We start from the raw sequence: 15,779 nt of genomic DNA, 5'->3' as shown, positions 1-15,779 counted from the left end.
GGGATTATATCATAGCATACTCTTAAATTCTCATTTTGTTTTCATTTTCCATTTGCTATGACCACTTTCTAAGCTGACTGAATATTTTTCAGAAAGCTGTCTTTTTAGCAGTTGCATGGTATTTAATTAAACAGAGGTTTCCTATTCATGAAATCATTCTGTTTGATGTTTCCATTTTTTTGTTGCCAGAATCATGCTGGGTGAGCGTCTTTACACATCTCCTTCTACATCTCTCTCATCATTTCTTGGAGATTGACGAATTCCAGCTTTATATAACACTGTATTCTGTCATTTTTGTTTTTTTAAATAAAAGAAACACATGTTTGTCAGTGACTCAATTCTGTTCTTTTCTAGGCTTCCAGCAGTGCGGGAAACCTGGGTGTACTCATTCCTGTAATAGCTGTGGTGAGTATGTGTGAGTATGTGTCCCCCGAGGGGTTTCAGCCTTCAGATCCTGTGCTCACACCCTGAGTGTCGCCTGGTGGTGCACAGCCAGGCCCTTAGCAGGATGCTGTGGCGAGGCTGCGTGGTTCTGTAGGTGTGGCTGTGTCAACCCCGCGGGCTCCTGTCTGACTGCCCATTGGTACGCGCCGGCCGTGGCCACAGCACCCCGTTCTCTTCCTCCACGCCTGCACGCATCTCTGAAGCAGGCTGACCAGGGAATCCACTTCAGTTCCCTCCTCTGTGGCCCCCGGGTCTGACTCTGGGTTCATCCTGCGTCTCATGCCCTGTCCTGGTGCCCCTGGATTGTGCCAGGCTGCTGTTGCCCCCACCTCCTCCCCGGCCCCTTTCTGGAAGATGAGGCCTGGGGCCTCTGGTTGGTGCTTGGTGCTTAGGGCTGCAGCCTTAGTGAAGTCTGGGGCCGGTGCGGGCACAGGGGACCGGTCACACTTCGGGGCGCAGCCTGCCCACGGCTGGCCGGTGGGCAGCTTGCAGTACAGGCCCCACCCCTGCCGCAGGCACCGCACTGTCGGGCAGAGAGCCTGTCTCAGCCTGCAGCCGCTTCTTCCCCGGCGCCCTTTCTAGTTGTTTTTCCCTTTCTCCGCTGTTCCCGGCTGCCAGCCCTAAGCCAGGACCCCGGGTTCTGGTAGTCGGGCTCACCGGCGATTCTCCGGCTTCTCACCGAGCCCTTGCTTCTGCCTTCCACTTCCTTCCCGCCCCGTCCCCAGGAGTTCCAGTTTTGAGCGCGCGCATGTGTGTCCCTTCACGTGGAACCAGAGGGTGACCTCCAAGCTGCCAGGCCCACCCAGGGTGCAGAGTCCGGGCAGGAGGGAAGGGGTGCCTCCCTGACCTCAGCAAAGGGGTTTCTGTACTTATTCAAGTGTGGGTGGCCGTCATTCTGAAGCAGGGGACTTTGAGGGGCTCCAATTTCAGCTGCCAAGGTGGATGGAAAAGAGTCAGTGACTTGCTCATTATTCCCTCCGAGATGTCTCAGTGGGGCACTCAAGGTCACCTTCCTCTCCTGTCCTTGAGGAGGGTGACGGGGTCACTTGGCCCCCTGCCACATCTGCGTCAGGACAGTCTCCTCTCCCGGGGGTGCTTTACGGGATGGGGTTGGGCCTGCACTGCCTGCCTGTGGTTTTTCACGTTCCCCTGGGACCCTTCCCACCTTTGTACCTCTGGTCGGGTGCTCTCCTAGGGCCGTTTGAGGATTCGAGGATGGACAAGGCTCTCTGTCATGGTATTTTTTATCAGCACCCGCACTGGTTAATTTTTAAAAGCATGACTTTTTCACTCTACAGTTAATACTAACCAGTGTGTGTTTGGAGGTGCCGTCACACATGGGCCCTTTGTTTGGCCCAGAGGGAAAGGTGAGAGGCGTAAAGTCCGTTGTGCTGTCTCAGCCTGTTGGAGCAGGAAGGGCTGATGGCAGGCTCCACAGGACGGCAGGTTTGGGCATAGTGGCAGTGACACTCCAGTCGGAGTTCAGGGACCTCTGAACACCAGAATTCTCTGACCCGTGTGCCTGTGAGCAAAACGTGTGCAGCAGTTGTCATTTAGAGTTTAGTAAATGCATCCAAGACCTCTACAGGGGCACTCTGGGGCAGGATGGCTGCTGAGGTTGGTTGTGAACGCATGGGTGTTAGGGCACAGGCCAGGGTTGGACGCGTGGTCCTGCGCGCCGGCTCCGGGCTGAGCTCCGCAGCCTCTCCAGGCCCGCTCGGCCGGCAGAGCTTCTTAAAGTGCCCAGGAGTACCCAGCTGGGCAGGGACAGGCTAGAAATACTCACTTAAAACTCTCATGTTTCCTCTGCTGCAGCGACCTTTTCCATGAATAGCATAAGTATTGTAGTTCTGACAGAAGTTAATGGTTATGTTATGGGGGAGGAAACAAATATTTGGTTCTGTTGCACAACCAAGAGCACACGGACCGTGGTCCTGGCGTGTGCTTTCCGGTTTGCCCCTTGGACTTTCTGGGAGAAACTAATTTCCAAAGTGGCTTATTTAATGTTTTGCGGGGTTTTTTTCTATCTTTTCTTTCTTCCTTTTTGTTTTTTGGATACTCTCTTTCGAATCTGTGGATAACAGAGTGTCTTGAAGTACTTGGTTGAATGGACCTGCCCCGTGGGTTTGGGGCAGGAAGCCTGGGTGTGAGTGGATCGCTCCTCAGGGGCCCCGGGAGGTGGAGGGAGCTGTGGGAGGCCGGGTCACGTGACCCCTGAGCCTCCTCCTGCTCAGGTTTGGCGATCTTTGCTCTGCAATTTTGTGAATAATAATTCTTCTGAAAAAACACTGATTAAATTGCTTCTTTTGGTGTCTCTCCCATTAGATAATTAAGCGTTTTGAAAGCTATCTAGTGTTTGGAGACGTGGTTGCCCCACTGTCATAATGTAGTGATTTAGAATGACGTGCCTCTTGCTGGAAACATCCATGCATGGCACTTAGAGTTAGTTCACCTTTGCCGTCTAGAAGCTCCCGGGGCCTTGGGCAGGTTACTCATTCTCTCAGTGCCTGTAAAATGAGATTTGTAGACTAACATTTTTTGGGTCATGGACCCCTTTGAAAGCTGTGCATTTTTTCTCCATAGAAATGCATCTATTCACAATAAATGCAATCTGTTTCACATTTAACCTCAGGAAATTAAGTGAGAAAAACCCACTCATGGCCCACCTACGGCCCACTTATTAGGACCCCCTAGGCTGGTTACTCTCAGATGAAGACAGTAACAAAAAATCCTTACCTAACTCTTGCTAAGCACCAAGCACTGATCTAGGCACTAGCTTAGTCGTCCCAACAGCCCTGCATGGCAGGTGCCGTATCATCCCCATTTTATAGATGGGGAAACTGAGGCACAGGACTTGCTTCAGAGTCGCACAGCTATTAAGTGCTGGAGCCAGGATTGGAACCGAGGCAGCCTAGCTCAAGGTCTGTGTTCTGAAAAACACTATTCTGACTTGAAACATGGGTCAGCTAGTTTCTGAAATGGGGCTCTGCCAGCATTCAGAGTGGATGTTAGTGAATGGAAAGCGTGGAGCCTGGTGGGCCTTGAGCTGGGTGGCGTCTGGAGGAGCCCAGGCTGATTGCAGCAGAGTGGGGTGCTGCATTGGAAGCGAGCCTGCTGTCTTTGGGTAAGGGATGGACATGGCAAAGGGCTAATGGCATTTGTTTGAGATCGATACCTTTAGGGATGGGAGGGGCATGAGGAGCCAGTGGCAAGACGAGACGCTTAGGGCGAGGGCCGGGCGAGAACAGCGTTGACGGGGGCTGGAAAAGGAACTCAAGGGGGGTTGGCAGCAACCTCAGGGCTTACTGAGAGGTCAGGAGGGTTGGCAGGGAAGGATGTGGCCTCAACCCTGTCCCAGTCAGTAGATCCTGGAGGGGTAGCCCTGGTGCAGGAAGGTGGGAAGGGAGTAGGTGGAGAGGGTTAGCCGTGAAAAGCAGTGCCTGGGTTAGAATTGAGGCCTGGGGCAGATCACTTCCCCTCTGGGACCTTTCATTGTTTCTCCAGCTGCAGAAAGGAGGTGGTAGCGGTGCCAGTGAGGACCTGGGGATAATGTGCAGGCACTCCCATCACTGTGCCACCTACATCAGGGAGCTCTAGTGCTGCCCTTTTGCTGCCCCCATGACTAGTAATGGGCTTACTGGGTCAGAAGCCCTCTGTGACATGCTCCGTGCGGGACCCTGGAGTCACGCCACTGTGCTCTTGAACCCAGGCCCCACCACTCACTGCATGGCACCTTGGGCAGTATTAGTGCCCTGCTGAGCCTGGTCTTCTTCCTCCGCAGAACAAGGAAGAGAAGGCCCCTCCTGCCAGGTGGGGGGGTCACAGTGAGACAGCCTCACGCACAGCGCTTGGGGTGCTCTCCCTGTCGCTGTCCATCATCCCTAGCACTGCAGAGGGGCCAACACTCCTGAATTCTGAGCAGCCTCTCTGGAGTGCCCTGCTCTTGCCTGGAAATGTATTCCTCAGATGTTGCCTGCTTTCTTAAACCAGACCCGCGACAGGAGCACATCGGAGGGTCTCCCTGCCGCCGGAGATGAAAGCTGAAGTGGGTGGGTGAGGACTAGGGTTTCCTGAATCCCCACGCAGCCCCATCCGCAGCCTCCCTGCCCCTAGGACTTAGCAGCATGCGTCCTGATCCCAGATGTGTCCTGCTGTGTGGCCCGTATGTCACTATGGAGAACTTGGGGCGCTTTTTGTCAACCTCTGTCATTCCTGGGAATGTCGGCTATTTTGAATTTGGCCTTTCTTAGTCATTTGAGCTTCAGAAAATAGAATTTAACAGATACACAGAAGTGGCAATATTTATTTATCTCTAGAGTGGAAGACATGGCCATGTGTACACACTGTTCTCTGGCAGCAGTGAGATGAAAATAGGAGTACAAATGACATTTATCATCAGTTCAGAAGGTTGGGCCTTGGCAGAAGCCAGTACCGACCCCCAGGGCATCCTTGAATGTCACAAGGTTGCTTCTCTCGTGGGCAGCAGTCATGGTGCTGGTCTTGCACCGTCCCTGGGAGAGGTGAGAAAGTAGTGGTGCAGCTCAGTCTGTGTTCTGTGTTCAGATGTGAAGCTCTGGTTGAGAAAGGCTTTGCATAATAAAGCAGATGGTCAAGGATGGGGACCACGGGGGACAGAGGTGCCCAGGGGGAACTCTGAAGGTTTGCTCTGAGGAGGTGGGAGGGAAGCCAGTCTGTGTGTTACTGACCGCCTCCCCAGTAACAGCTGATCCGCTGCAGGTCCGTTAACTTCTATGGCGTTGTCACTGCAGAATTGATTCCAGCGCGCTTCTCATTCTTTTGTAAATGTCTTCTGTATATGGGCCTCGATTTCAGAATGATACCTAAACCACAAAGGATGTGATGCCAGATTGTCTCTTCTCATTGTTAGAATGGAAACAGCGTTACCATTCTAGAGCGCCCCCAGCACCCCTGAGATGCACAGACCTCCACCTTTAAGACTTGGTGGGGTTGGCAACTCTCCCCATGAAGAGCAGGCAGCTGGTGCGGTGCTCGTAGATGAGGAACAGGAAGGGGCGGTCCACGGTGAAACGGACTTGGGTGGACAGCGGCATGAAGCCCACCGTGGTCACTGCAGCCGCCTGCGTGCCCTCCTCGTTGACTGTGATGGTACCTTGGTGTTTGAACTGTTTCAAAATGGAAAGCAAAGCTATCAGAGTCCTTCAGAGCACACCGAGGGTAACGGGTAGAGTGGTGTCTGCCCACCTACGAAGGAGTCGGAAGACCACATGCAAGGTCACAATGACCAGGAAGCTCCCTAGGCACCTGTCAGGGCGGTGGTCGTGCTTGGAGGCCGTGTCATGTAAACAGTACTTACCTAATGTGGTCTCTGTGAGTGGCCTGCCCGCACGACAGTGGCCCCGAGCCCCGTCTCCTCTCCCTGGGCACACTGCCGGGGGTTACGGCCCAGATCTGCATCACAGGGCTGGAGTTGTGCCTTGCAGGGTGTCTAGCATGGGTGTGTTGTGTTCAGCGTGCAGGTGGTGCGGGGCCTCTCTGTGTTTGGGGGTTCTCTTTTACAGATTGGACTGTGCACCTCTCTCTCTGATGTCAGCAGGAGGGGAGCTTGCTCCTAGGCTGCTCCCCGAGGTCAACCACCTGCCCACTCAGCGTCAGGGAGACCCAGTACCCGGAGCTATGAAGTCAGGCCGGGTGGCGGGGCCCAGAGCTGGGGCCGACTCTGGGACGGGTGCAGAGGGCGGACAGGGAGAGATTACCAGGTCAATGGTGATCCTGTGGTCTGAGATTCCCACCATGTTGCTGCTGTTATTGAACAGTGCTGTGACCCCCATCGACTTCAGGGCCTCCACCAGGTTATAGTTCTTCTCCAGCTTGAATCTAGGCAGAAGCACCTCTCGAGTCCTGGTCGGAGAAGAAAAAGGGGGTCCAGTTTTATTGACCCATGAGTTAGAATTAATGTCGTGTTTTTCCTTTGAATGTCTGCAACCTACCCGTTCCTCACACCCCAGGTTGCATTTACCCCAGAAATGACATTGCACTTCCTATAATCCGTATCCCAGTACATCCGTGAGGATTTTAGAAAACCATCCGTGTAATCCAGTTAAGATTGAGGTGGGTGCTGCTGTGGGTCATTTCCTGGGTGCCATGTGGTTCCTGTCCTGCCTCCCGGGTCGTCAGCGCTGTTTCTGGTTTATAGTGTGAAGCTGCCTAAAATCATTTTGTGTAGGTCCCTGGTTTCAGGTGTTTCTTATTTTGTTGATCAAGGAGCTAACTAGCCAGTGAACCTGTGAAGAGGACCTTCAGGCCCCAGCTAGAGCCAGACATTCTTCAGCCTTGCCTCAGCGCGGTCGGTCCCCGTGGATGGACAGCAGCAGGGGGACCCACAGGGCCGAGTCCCGGGCTCCTGGGGATAGAGGGACATCAGATGCCTGGCCCCTTCTCAGGAGTGGGCTTTCCTTCTGGCAAGCCACGACTCAGTATGTGAAGTGGGGAAGGCTGGGTTCCTGTGTGAGCAAAGGCCTGGGGAGCGCGAGGCTGTGGTCAGGCTGGAGTGTGGTGGGGGCTCTGATTGCCCCTCCCTGGGCAAGGCCGGACGGGGCTGTCTGTGGGCCCAGAAGCTGGGCTCTGTCCTGGGCGGGATGTCCACAGGGGTTTATGATAAGAGGAGGTGGGGACGGGGTCTCGGGACCACCGTCCCTGTGGCCAGTGCTGCAGTGGACCGAGGAGCAGGACACACAGGCCGCTGAGGCCTCCCCTGGCCCAGCGTCGGAGGTGGCAGTCCCAGGCCATGAGGAAAGGAAGGAGGCAGAACTGAGAGCCATTTTTAAGGACTAATTGACACGGCTTGGTGACTCCTTGGCCTTCTGGGCAAATACCTTCCTCCAAGAGCCTACTTCTGTTTGTCGCGTTTCTTTGTATTCTTGTCCTGGAAGGAGACCTAAACCTGATTCTCCTCTTAATGTGGGCATATCCAGTATGCAGTGAAACAGAAGTGTGACTTCTCTATTCTCTCTGCTGTGAACCAGTAATAAGCATAGTAAATATTTGAAACCTGTAGTTTTGACTATGGAGTAATAAATAATAATAGGAGAATATCATGAAGGAGGTGTCCTTACTGGGTCAAGAGGACCTCGGGGTTTCCTGGGTAGGGAGGGGAGCTCATCTTTGTTGAACCCCCCGGACGCTGGGCCCCGGAAGGGTGCTCGTGTCAGGCTTCTGGTTTCTCCTCTCTGTGCCCCTGGCAGGCCCTACGATCATGGTGCTTTTACAGGTGACAGAGCCACAGAGTGTGGGGCAGTGACAGGATCGTTGGTAAGCTGGCTTATGTCCTCTGTCCCTGACTCCTGAAAGTGCCACATGAGGGGCCAGTGTGCTCCTCACAGATGCCCTGATTGCCCCTCCCTGGGCAAGAAGTTTGCGCTGAATTAACAGGGTGGCCCAATATGGCAGTTTGTGGATTTTGATGCATATAGCTCCCTTTTTCTTAAAGTGACCAAGGTTCAAGTACTCCCGGGCTCCCCTAGCCTCCTGGAGATCAAAAGAACAAACACTCAACCCAAAGTACCTGTTCGTCATGCTTTTTTGCCACCTCTCCACCACCTGGGGCGTCAGCTGTGCCTCTAGGGTCTTCATCCCAGACAGCTTGTGGGGGACCACAGTCAGCATGCTTATGCCCCCCACGTACTCCAGCTGCAGGACATCGCAATCCAGCTCCTGGTCGTTTGCCGCCAGGAAGTTACCCTTGGTCTGCATCATGGAAACCTTGACCACCTCTCGCTCGTTCAGGCGGAAGTTGTGGTTGTGTGTCATTTCCACTGGGAATTTATTCACCCAGGATCCTGTAAAGTCAACAGGAACAGGGCTTTTATTAAAATACAGTTTTGGAGCGGTGGGCCTCACACATGAACATGCATCATCAGAAACCCTTGGGGGGGCTTGTTCAGACTACAGGGCTCACCCTCAGCATCTATGATTCCATTGGTCTGGTTTGAACTGAGAATTTGCATTTTTAACAAGTTCCCAGGAGCTGCTGATGCTCCTGGCCCAGGGACCACACTTTGAGAACCACTGTTGTAAAGGATTCTAAGAAGGTCTGAATGCCAGCAAACTTGTAGGGAGCGTGATATGGTTTGAGAGTTAGACTGAAATGAATTCTGGGTTAGAGTCTGACACTAACTGGTAGTTTGACCCTAGCAAGACACCTGACTTGCCTGGACCTCTACTTACTCAACTATAAAATGAGTAGCTTTGAGCTCTTAGCAGCTCTGTTTTGATGGCTTTCATCCCTCGCCCTCTGCAATTCTGTGGGGACTAGCAGGACACCCTGGTGATGCAACGTGCCATCAATACCCTCACTTTAGATTTGGTGTGACACTGGACCTAGGAGTAAGTATGTGTCTGTTTTAGCTCTGAGATGCTGGTAACTAAGAATAAGGGAGGAGTGAGTTAAGAGCTGGCAGTGCACCAGGATTTCTTCTAACTGCCTCCCTGTGTACCTCATTTTGCCCTCTAGCTACAGTATGAGGTGGGTGCTTTTGGTAACTATCCCCACGTTACAGACGAGTAAACAGGTGCAAAGAAGCAAAGTAATTGTTGGAGGTTTCCAGCTGGTGGGCAGAGCGTTCGGGCTGAGCTAGGAAGGAGGTTCCAAGGGACGAGGTGGAAACTGATGGGAGCTGGGCCGCCCCCAGCCTCTCAACCTCAGCCTGTTGCCCACGCGGCAGTTCTGTTGTGAGGGGCTGTCTGTGAACTGCAGGGTGCTGAGCAGTGTCCCTGGCCTCCACCCACTGGATACCCAGAGGGCTTCCCCTTCTGCCCCGGGCTGTGCGGACCACACGTGTCACTGCTTTTCCTGGTCCTGCTGGAGCTGTCCCCTGGCTCCTGGTCGTCTTTCCTGACTGCCTCCTGAGGCCCAACCTCTGTTTTTACTTTGCTTTACAAAGTGGTTTTAACATTGAAATTAGAATCAAATTAGTAACAGGTTTGGGGGCTAGAAATTAAAATTAGGCTTCTGGGTGCGACTAATCATCCCTCTGATTCCTAGCACTAAATTAAGGGGTCATCCCCATGTGAGGGGGAAGCGAGCACATACAGTTGCCACCTTTACCCTGCGGTGTGACACTGCTCACTGTGTTCAGGAGATTATAAACAATGTCCCTGTCTTTTCTCCAGCTCCCTGCCAGTGGGGGCGGCTCACCGCTGTGCTTCCGCCTGCTCCTGAACATGCCCAGCCTAATGCAGAGGCTTTGGTTTCCAGGGGCACCCCACAGACCAGTAGGACCCAGGCCTTCGTGTTGCCCAGATTACTTCCCCTGGCCCTTCTAACATCATCCCTGAATGTAGGTTAATTGCTCATAGAAGTGAGATAAGTTTCACACACAATATCACAGCTACTTAGTATGTGATAGATTGGAATCTAGCTCTGCTCATTCGCGACTGTAGATTCCAGTCTATCACATACTAGGTATGTGTGATATTGTTAGTGAGGGCGTCCTAAAAGAGGGCTGGATCTTAGAAGTTCATACCCATTTATTTCTAGGATACCAGAGGTCCCATGTGTGTGCGTAGGGGTCAGGGGGAATGTCCACCGTGAGCCTTTCCTGCCTGGCCCAGAGCAGTTGCTCTAGAATACTGTATTTCACCAACCCCGGCCTGCCCGTCAGTGCAGAAATATCCCTGGAAAGGAGTTGCGGGTGTTCTTGGCGGTCACTCGAGCTGACCACCTTCCAGGCCCCTTCCTGCAGCCTTTCGCCCAGATCCTTGATAACTGGGAAGGGAAGTGAAAAAAAACTCAAACCCAGGCTGGCCAAATGCTAAAAAGGTTTTTCACTCTCTCTTCCAATTTAACAAAGCGCTAGAAGTGGCCTGCCTGGGGCCACCGTGGCCCTGCCCCTGGCCGGCTGTGTGCCCTTTGGAGCCCTGTCTGTCTTCTCTGTGCCTCGGTCGTTCTGTCTGCAGAGTGGGACGCCATTAACAGTAAGGGCCTCACAAGGTTGTGGTGGCGATCCAGTGAGGGTCAGCGGCACCGTCACTTCCTCATGACCTTCCCTGTCCCTGTGAGCTGACCTCGTGTCTTGGTTTCCTAGACGAATCAGAGCTAGAATACATTCTCGGTGCTCAGCCCACCTGCGTACTAAAAGGGTATGTTGCAAGCCTGCCTCAAGACATACGAAGCTATTTCTTACCTTTGAAGTAAATGCAGTTTAGAATCATCATCTGTGTTGCTGGGTCTATATTCTCCAGAGCATCTTTTATGAGGCCCTTGGTGAGCTTCAGAATGTGGTGGTTGGCTTTTGATATGAAGGCAGAGTCTGAGAAGTCAGCCTCCTGGGCCTCAGCAAAGTAGTACTCTCTTACTTTAGTTTTGAAGTCATCCAGGATTGGGAATTGCTTCTGGACGTAAAGGTCATTGACTGACCTTAGCGTATACCCAAAATTCCTCCTGAAGAGGCGATGAGTAAGTTTACGGAAGAGGTTGTGGATGGTCATGACCTCATACTTGCTGCTGGCGTTGACAAAGTCTTTAAAATGCAAAACCGAGTGCACTTGCTCGTGGGTCTCCCCCTGCAGGCCCAAGGAGATCATTGCCATGGCAGTAGAAATGCCCACCGGGGCTATGAAGATGTTGTCCAAAGGACGGGCCTGTTCCTTCAGGGCCCGGTAAAGGGTGAACGCGAACTTGGCATTGAGGATGTTCAAACGCTGGATCCGGGTCTTGCCCTGGAAGAGATGGAGGATGTTGTCCACGCTGGCGTGTGAATCTGTGGGCGAAACAGCATCGATGATGTCGCTGTAGTCGTCGTCCTCGCTGAGTATCTTCTCCAGGTCCAGATAATCCTCCTCCTCCTCCCCCTCGGTGAGCCAGTCGTTGGTGACCGTGTGTTCCTTGTGGAAGTCAGCGGGGAGAAGCGGCATGCTTAGGTTTTTGCTCTTTACCTGCCCCTTTTGGTCAGATGCAGGCTTAGAATCTTCCCTTCCTTTCTCCGGGTGGCCCGCCAGGCCGTTGTTCCCACACACAGACGTTAGGATGAGAGAAATGATGAGGGGTTGGAGTGGGCCTTTCATTTTGGCAGGACTAGAGCTGAGGGAGAGAAGCAACAGCGTGTGAGCGGCCGCCTGGCACGCCCGCCACCAGAGAGCTTGGATGGCGGGTCCCGGCGGCTGTGACGCGGGAACGTGCCCTCCACCTGGGAGCCCTGGACCGTAGCTGTTTCAGGATTGTGGACTTCAGGAGAAGCTGCTGAAGATGGACAGATACCTAACATTTTGTGTGGCTTCATAAAACTGCCTGCAGGACCCATGGGCCCCTACATGAGAATCCCTTCTTTAAAGGTTTGTAGAACTGTAAGTGGCTAGAAGTCTGGGGGCTCATGCCTGCCCCCCCCCCCACCCCTGGGGAGTCTCTTTTTCTTTCATTCACTGAACTTCATCTTCTTTCTCCGAACAACGTATTAGGTGGGAGGCACGAGGTCTCCCCTACCAAGGGACTCGCCAGCCAGCCAGATGGGGGCAGAAATGCAATAAAGTGGGTCTCTCACCAGGGTGCTGCCACAGCAGGTGGGGAAGCGAGGCTGGGGGGGGCTCTGCCTCCTGTGGTAGGAGCGGAGTGCCAGGAGGGTCAGGGAAGTTCACCAAGAAGTGGGGTTCCGGTGGAGATGTTGAAATGCGAGTGGGCCAGGCTTTCTGAGAACGAATATCCTACAAATATGCAAGGTTTGTGTAGTGATTTGGGGTGGTTTAATTTGCATAAGATATGGCACTTGTCAGTGCTGCAGATCCCCCAGGCCCTCTTCCTCTGGCAGCCTCGGGTGGAGGAACGTTGCTGCAGGTGTGCTCTGTTCCCCTCTGCACCTGCCAGTGGCCTCCCATGGCTTCAGGAGGAGCTGCTAACTTTTCAACTTGACTGCTTCCTGCAACAGTTAGAAATAACCTCCCCAGCATGTTAGGTCTGTGTGAGGGTGGCCTCAGAAAGCTCTTGCTAAAGGCCTGGGCACTCCCTTTATTTAAATTCACAGCCAAGTTTTAATACCTACCCTGTGCTAAGCCTGCCTTTATCTACTCATCTCTGCCATTTTCCATGGAGGGATTTGCCTCAGCTTTTCAAATCAGTTTTGCCTGCCAAATGGCCTTGTCTTTCTCTTGCTTGCTTCCTGCTTATTGATTGCGCTCTGGGTTGAGCAGATGAGCTATGATTTTATGCTTCCGTGTGTGGCCAGGACAGGGCAGCATAGTGATCTACCACCGTGCATCACGGTCCCAGAGCCACTTCTCATCACCCCAAAGAGGCGCTGTGTCTACTAGTTAAGTGTGTGGTGTGTGTGGCTGTCTCCTGTTAGATATTCGAGGCCCAGAATGGCGGGTGAGAGCTGCTGGCTTTGATGTGTTAGGCCTTCTGGGGGGTGGCTGGAGATACCCCACTTGCAGAGCTCTCCGTCTAGTCCTGATGGAGCATCTGCTGGAGGCCGGGACACTGAGCCGTGTGTCACTGTAAGTGGCAGTGGCGAGACCGAACCATGCGGACTAACCCCCCTGCCCCATCTGCTGGTGCTGAATGCTTTGCCTGTTTGCATTGGAGCGCCAGGACTGGTTTCTCTGCTCCTAGTCTCCCATCTTAGGTCTTCCCCTGTAGTACTGCTAAGATAATCATCTCAAATGCTGTTCTAATGACTACTGAGAGACTTGTGCACATTTTGGAGAGGGAATGTAACATAGTTTCTGACTTTAAAAATGTCTTTTGTGTTGCTGCACCCCCACCCGGCAGCACCTAGCTGAGGCTGCAGGGCTGTGCATGCAGCCTGCACGCTTGAAACAATTCCTTATGTGTGTGGCTGCAAGCAGAATTGGGCCCAGTTTGCAAACAGAACTGGGCATGAGTGTTGATGGCAAACACTATAAAAAGTTAGAAAAGAAGAAAGTCAGCTATTTGGTGGAAGACTTCTTGGTAGGCTGCACTTAAAAGTATCCTTCTCAGATAAAAATAAGGTTAAAAAAAAAACTCGAATAAATAAGAGTTCAGGGAAAAGAATCTAAGACCAGATAAGCAAGCAGAGGTGAAGACATGGGTGCAGGTAGTATGTTTGGAAGCTTCTCATACCCTGTTCCTGTATTAAATGGTGAAGAGCCAAAATAGTTTTCATTATTCCCTTATCAGAGAGAAAATGCTGATAGTTTTTGGGGATTGAAATTAAGGATCTAAAAGTTAAATCTTCCTATTATTTTGCCATTTAGTATAGCAAGAATTATATCAAGACACTTTAAAATGACCACTATGATGTGTTTAAATCCAGATTACTATCTTAGAAGAGAAGCAATATTTTTTAAAGGCAAATCATTTGAAAGTTTGCTTTTTTCTGGGGATTTCATATGTGCTTTCTCTTGCTAATTGTATGGTACGGGGGATGCACAGAACATGAGCCCTGCACACCTGTGTCCTGAGGCTGCCATCTCCAGGCCAAGCAGAAGAGATGTAGTGGGAGAGGAGTAACTGCCTGCAGTGTCAAAAACCTTTTGTTTTGAAATAACTTGAAACTTAACAGAGAAGTTGAAAGAACAGCATAGACCACTGTATACCCTTTTCTCAGATTCACCAGGTTTGTGTTTTGAACAGTTGCTTTATCGCACTCTCTCTCCACATATATATGTATGTATAAGTGGGTGTGCACACAGGCGCACATATATGCTTTTTTTTTCCTGAACCATTTGAGAGTACATCACTTATATTGTATCGCTCTAACTTCTAATATTCCAGGGAAAAATGCCTAAGAACAAGGATATTCTCATGCATCATCACAGTACAGTTATCCATTCAAATAATTTAACACAGGTACAATATTTCTCTAGTCCAGTTCCTGATCCAGTTTTGGCAATGGTTCCAATAATGTGACTGACAGCATTTTAGAGTAGGCAGATTAAAAATGAGAACATTTTCCCACTTCTAAAATAGTACAGAAAGCTTTTGAATTCGTAGTTTGATAGAGAAATGCACCAGTCACTCATCTCTAACCACCAGAGAGAATTTACAATCGGCAGAAATGTTAGAAACCACACTCACCTCTGTGCTTCTGAGAAGTGGTGTTGCAGAGGTGGAATCAGCCAAGGTCCCCGGCAGGGTTTCAGTGTGAACTTTGGTGCTGAGCTGTTGTTGCATATTTCCCAGAGTAAACACATCCCAAATCAAACAGCACTCAATTGGCTTTGTCAGCACAAAGCCACAGCTGCATCTGATCGCTGCCGGGTGCCCTGTGACACCCCCACTCCAGTTAGCCGTGCTGGCGTTCTGCGTGCGGGACTGCCACTGTGTCGACATGCTCACAAGGGGGCCTCACCGAGGCCACCCTGGAACCCCAGCGCCCCTGAAGGGGCCCCTCGTCTGCCCTTGGGGGGGTCGCAGCCCCTGACCTGGCCCTGGTCCCCAGGCCGATGCAGCTCATCTCCTGTGAGCGCGTTCCTCGGTGGGAGGACGAGGGCGAGAATGACGCTGGTGACCTGCAGCGTGAGAAGCCCGCTCTTAAGTGGGGGTTGCTTACTGTGTTCTCTGCCGGGATTTGCAGGCCGCTCTCCTGCCTATAGTGGACAGATAGGGAGGGAATTACGGACCCCAAACTCTGGTCCACCTAGGCATTCACGGCCACCCATGGGGCTGTGCTCATTCTTTCTGTTTGTTTTTAATTTTGTGATCTAAAATGTACTGTAAGAATACTCTGGATTGTCTGGAAGACCAGCTAAGCAGAGCGCTGCTCACTGAGCTCAGTACCCGCGAGTATCCATTTGTCACCCAGGGATACCTTCTAAAGTGAGAGCGGCATTTGGGGTCTGCGGGCTCCTCTGTGCTCTGCTCATTTTGAGCAGTTCTGCCCTGTAAAGGGCCATACACTGTGTTCTTAGCCCGGAAAACATGGCTGGAGCGGGTCTGGTTAGCGCTTGGTAGCTTTGGTCATTAGGCGTTCCCGAGAACCTCCGTCGTTCCTGCTCAACCATAGGTGTTCTCCCGCAGGCTTGGGGAGGCCGCTGCCTGCGTCCAGACCCCTCAGAGAGGCCTGCCAAGTCCGCACGATCTGCTGCTGGCCAGCCCGCGCCGGCTTGGCTGCGTTCCCCCGAGGGAGCCTGGGCACCTGCTGCTCTTGCTGCGGGTTGCGTGTCCCTCCAGACCGCTGAGGCTGCCGCTCCCTTCTCCGGCTCTGGGCTCCACCCAGACCATGCGGGCCGCCCGCCAAAGTCCACCTCCTGCCCGGCATGTTCCCGTCTCTGAAGTGAGGGTGACACTTAGACCTGCTGTGTGAGACTGTCGTGAGAATTAACGAGACGGTGACTATGCGGGAAGCACGCGGAGCACAGCAGACGTGCGGTGAGCATTGGCT

General features: G+C 52.4%; 2 protein-coding genes across 6 annotated transcripts in view; one reads left to right on the top strand and one right to left on the bottom strand.

Annotated features, from left to right (window-relative positions):
- The window catches only part of PI4KA (phosphatidylinositol 4-kinase alpha), a 102,810-nt gene that overhangs the window by 45,059 nt on the left and 41,972 nt on the right, over nucleotides 1–15,779 (top strand). For all 3 annotated transcript variants that reach the window (XM_036993287.2, XM_036993285.2, XM_036993288.2), the window contains exon 19: nucleotides 355–405. In XM_036993287.2, the coding sequence (XP_036849182.2) occupies nucleotides 355–405 (51 nt within the window). The remainder of the gene's footprint in view (nucleotides 1–354; nucleotides 406–15,779) is intronic.
- On the bottom strand, nucleotides 4,730–14,650 carry SERPIND1 (serpin family D member 1). Of its 3 annotated transcripts, XM_017679280.3 has the most exons (6): nucleotides 14,474–14,650; nucleotides 10,608–11,503; nucleotides 7,988–8,261; nucleotides 6,180–6,324; nucleotides 5,389–5,588; nucleotides 4,730–5,285 (listed from the first exon to the last, which is right to left on the bottom strand). In XM_017679280.3, exons 1-5 carry the CDS (start codon nucleotides 14,587–14,589, stop codon nucleotides 5,397–5,399), a joined length of 1,623 nt encoding a protein of 540 aa, XP_017534769.3. In that variant the 5' UTR covers nucleotides 14,590–14,650; the 3' UTR covers nucleotides 4,730–5,285; nucleotides 5,389–5,396. The 3 variants fall into 3 exon arrangements, with proteins under 3 accessions (XP_017534769.3, XP_017534768.3, XP_017534771.3); XM_017679279.3 differs by having other exon boundaries at nucleotides 4,730–5,588; nucleotides 14,474–14,649; XM_017679282.3 differs by lacking the exon at nucleotides 14,474–14,650 and adding an exon at nucleotides 11,961–12,140 and having other exon boundaries at nucleotides 4,730–5,588.

This window comes from Manis javanica, chromosome 15, assembly GCF_040802235.1.
Source record: "Manis javanica isolate MJ-LG chromosome 15, MJ_LKY, whole genome shotgun sequence".
NCBI classification, from domain to species: Eukaryota; Metazoa; Chordata; class Mammalia; order Pholidota; family Manidae; genus Manis; species Manis javanica.
This window is presented reverse-complemented; position numbering and strand designations above follow the sequence as displayed.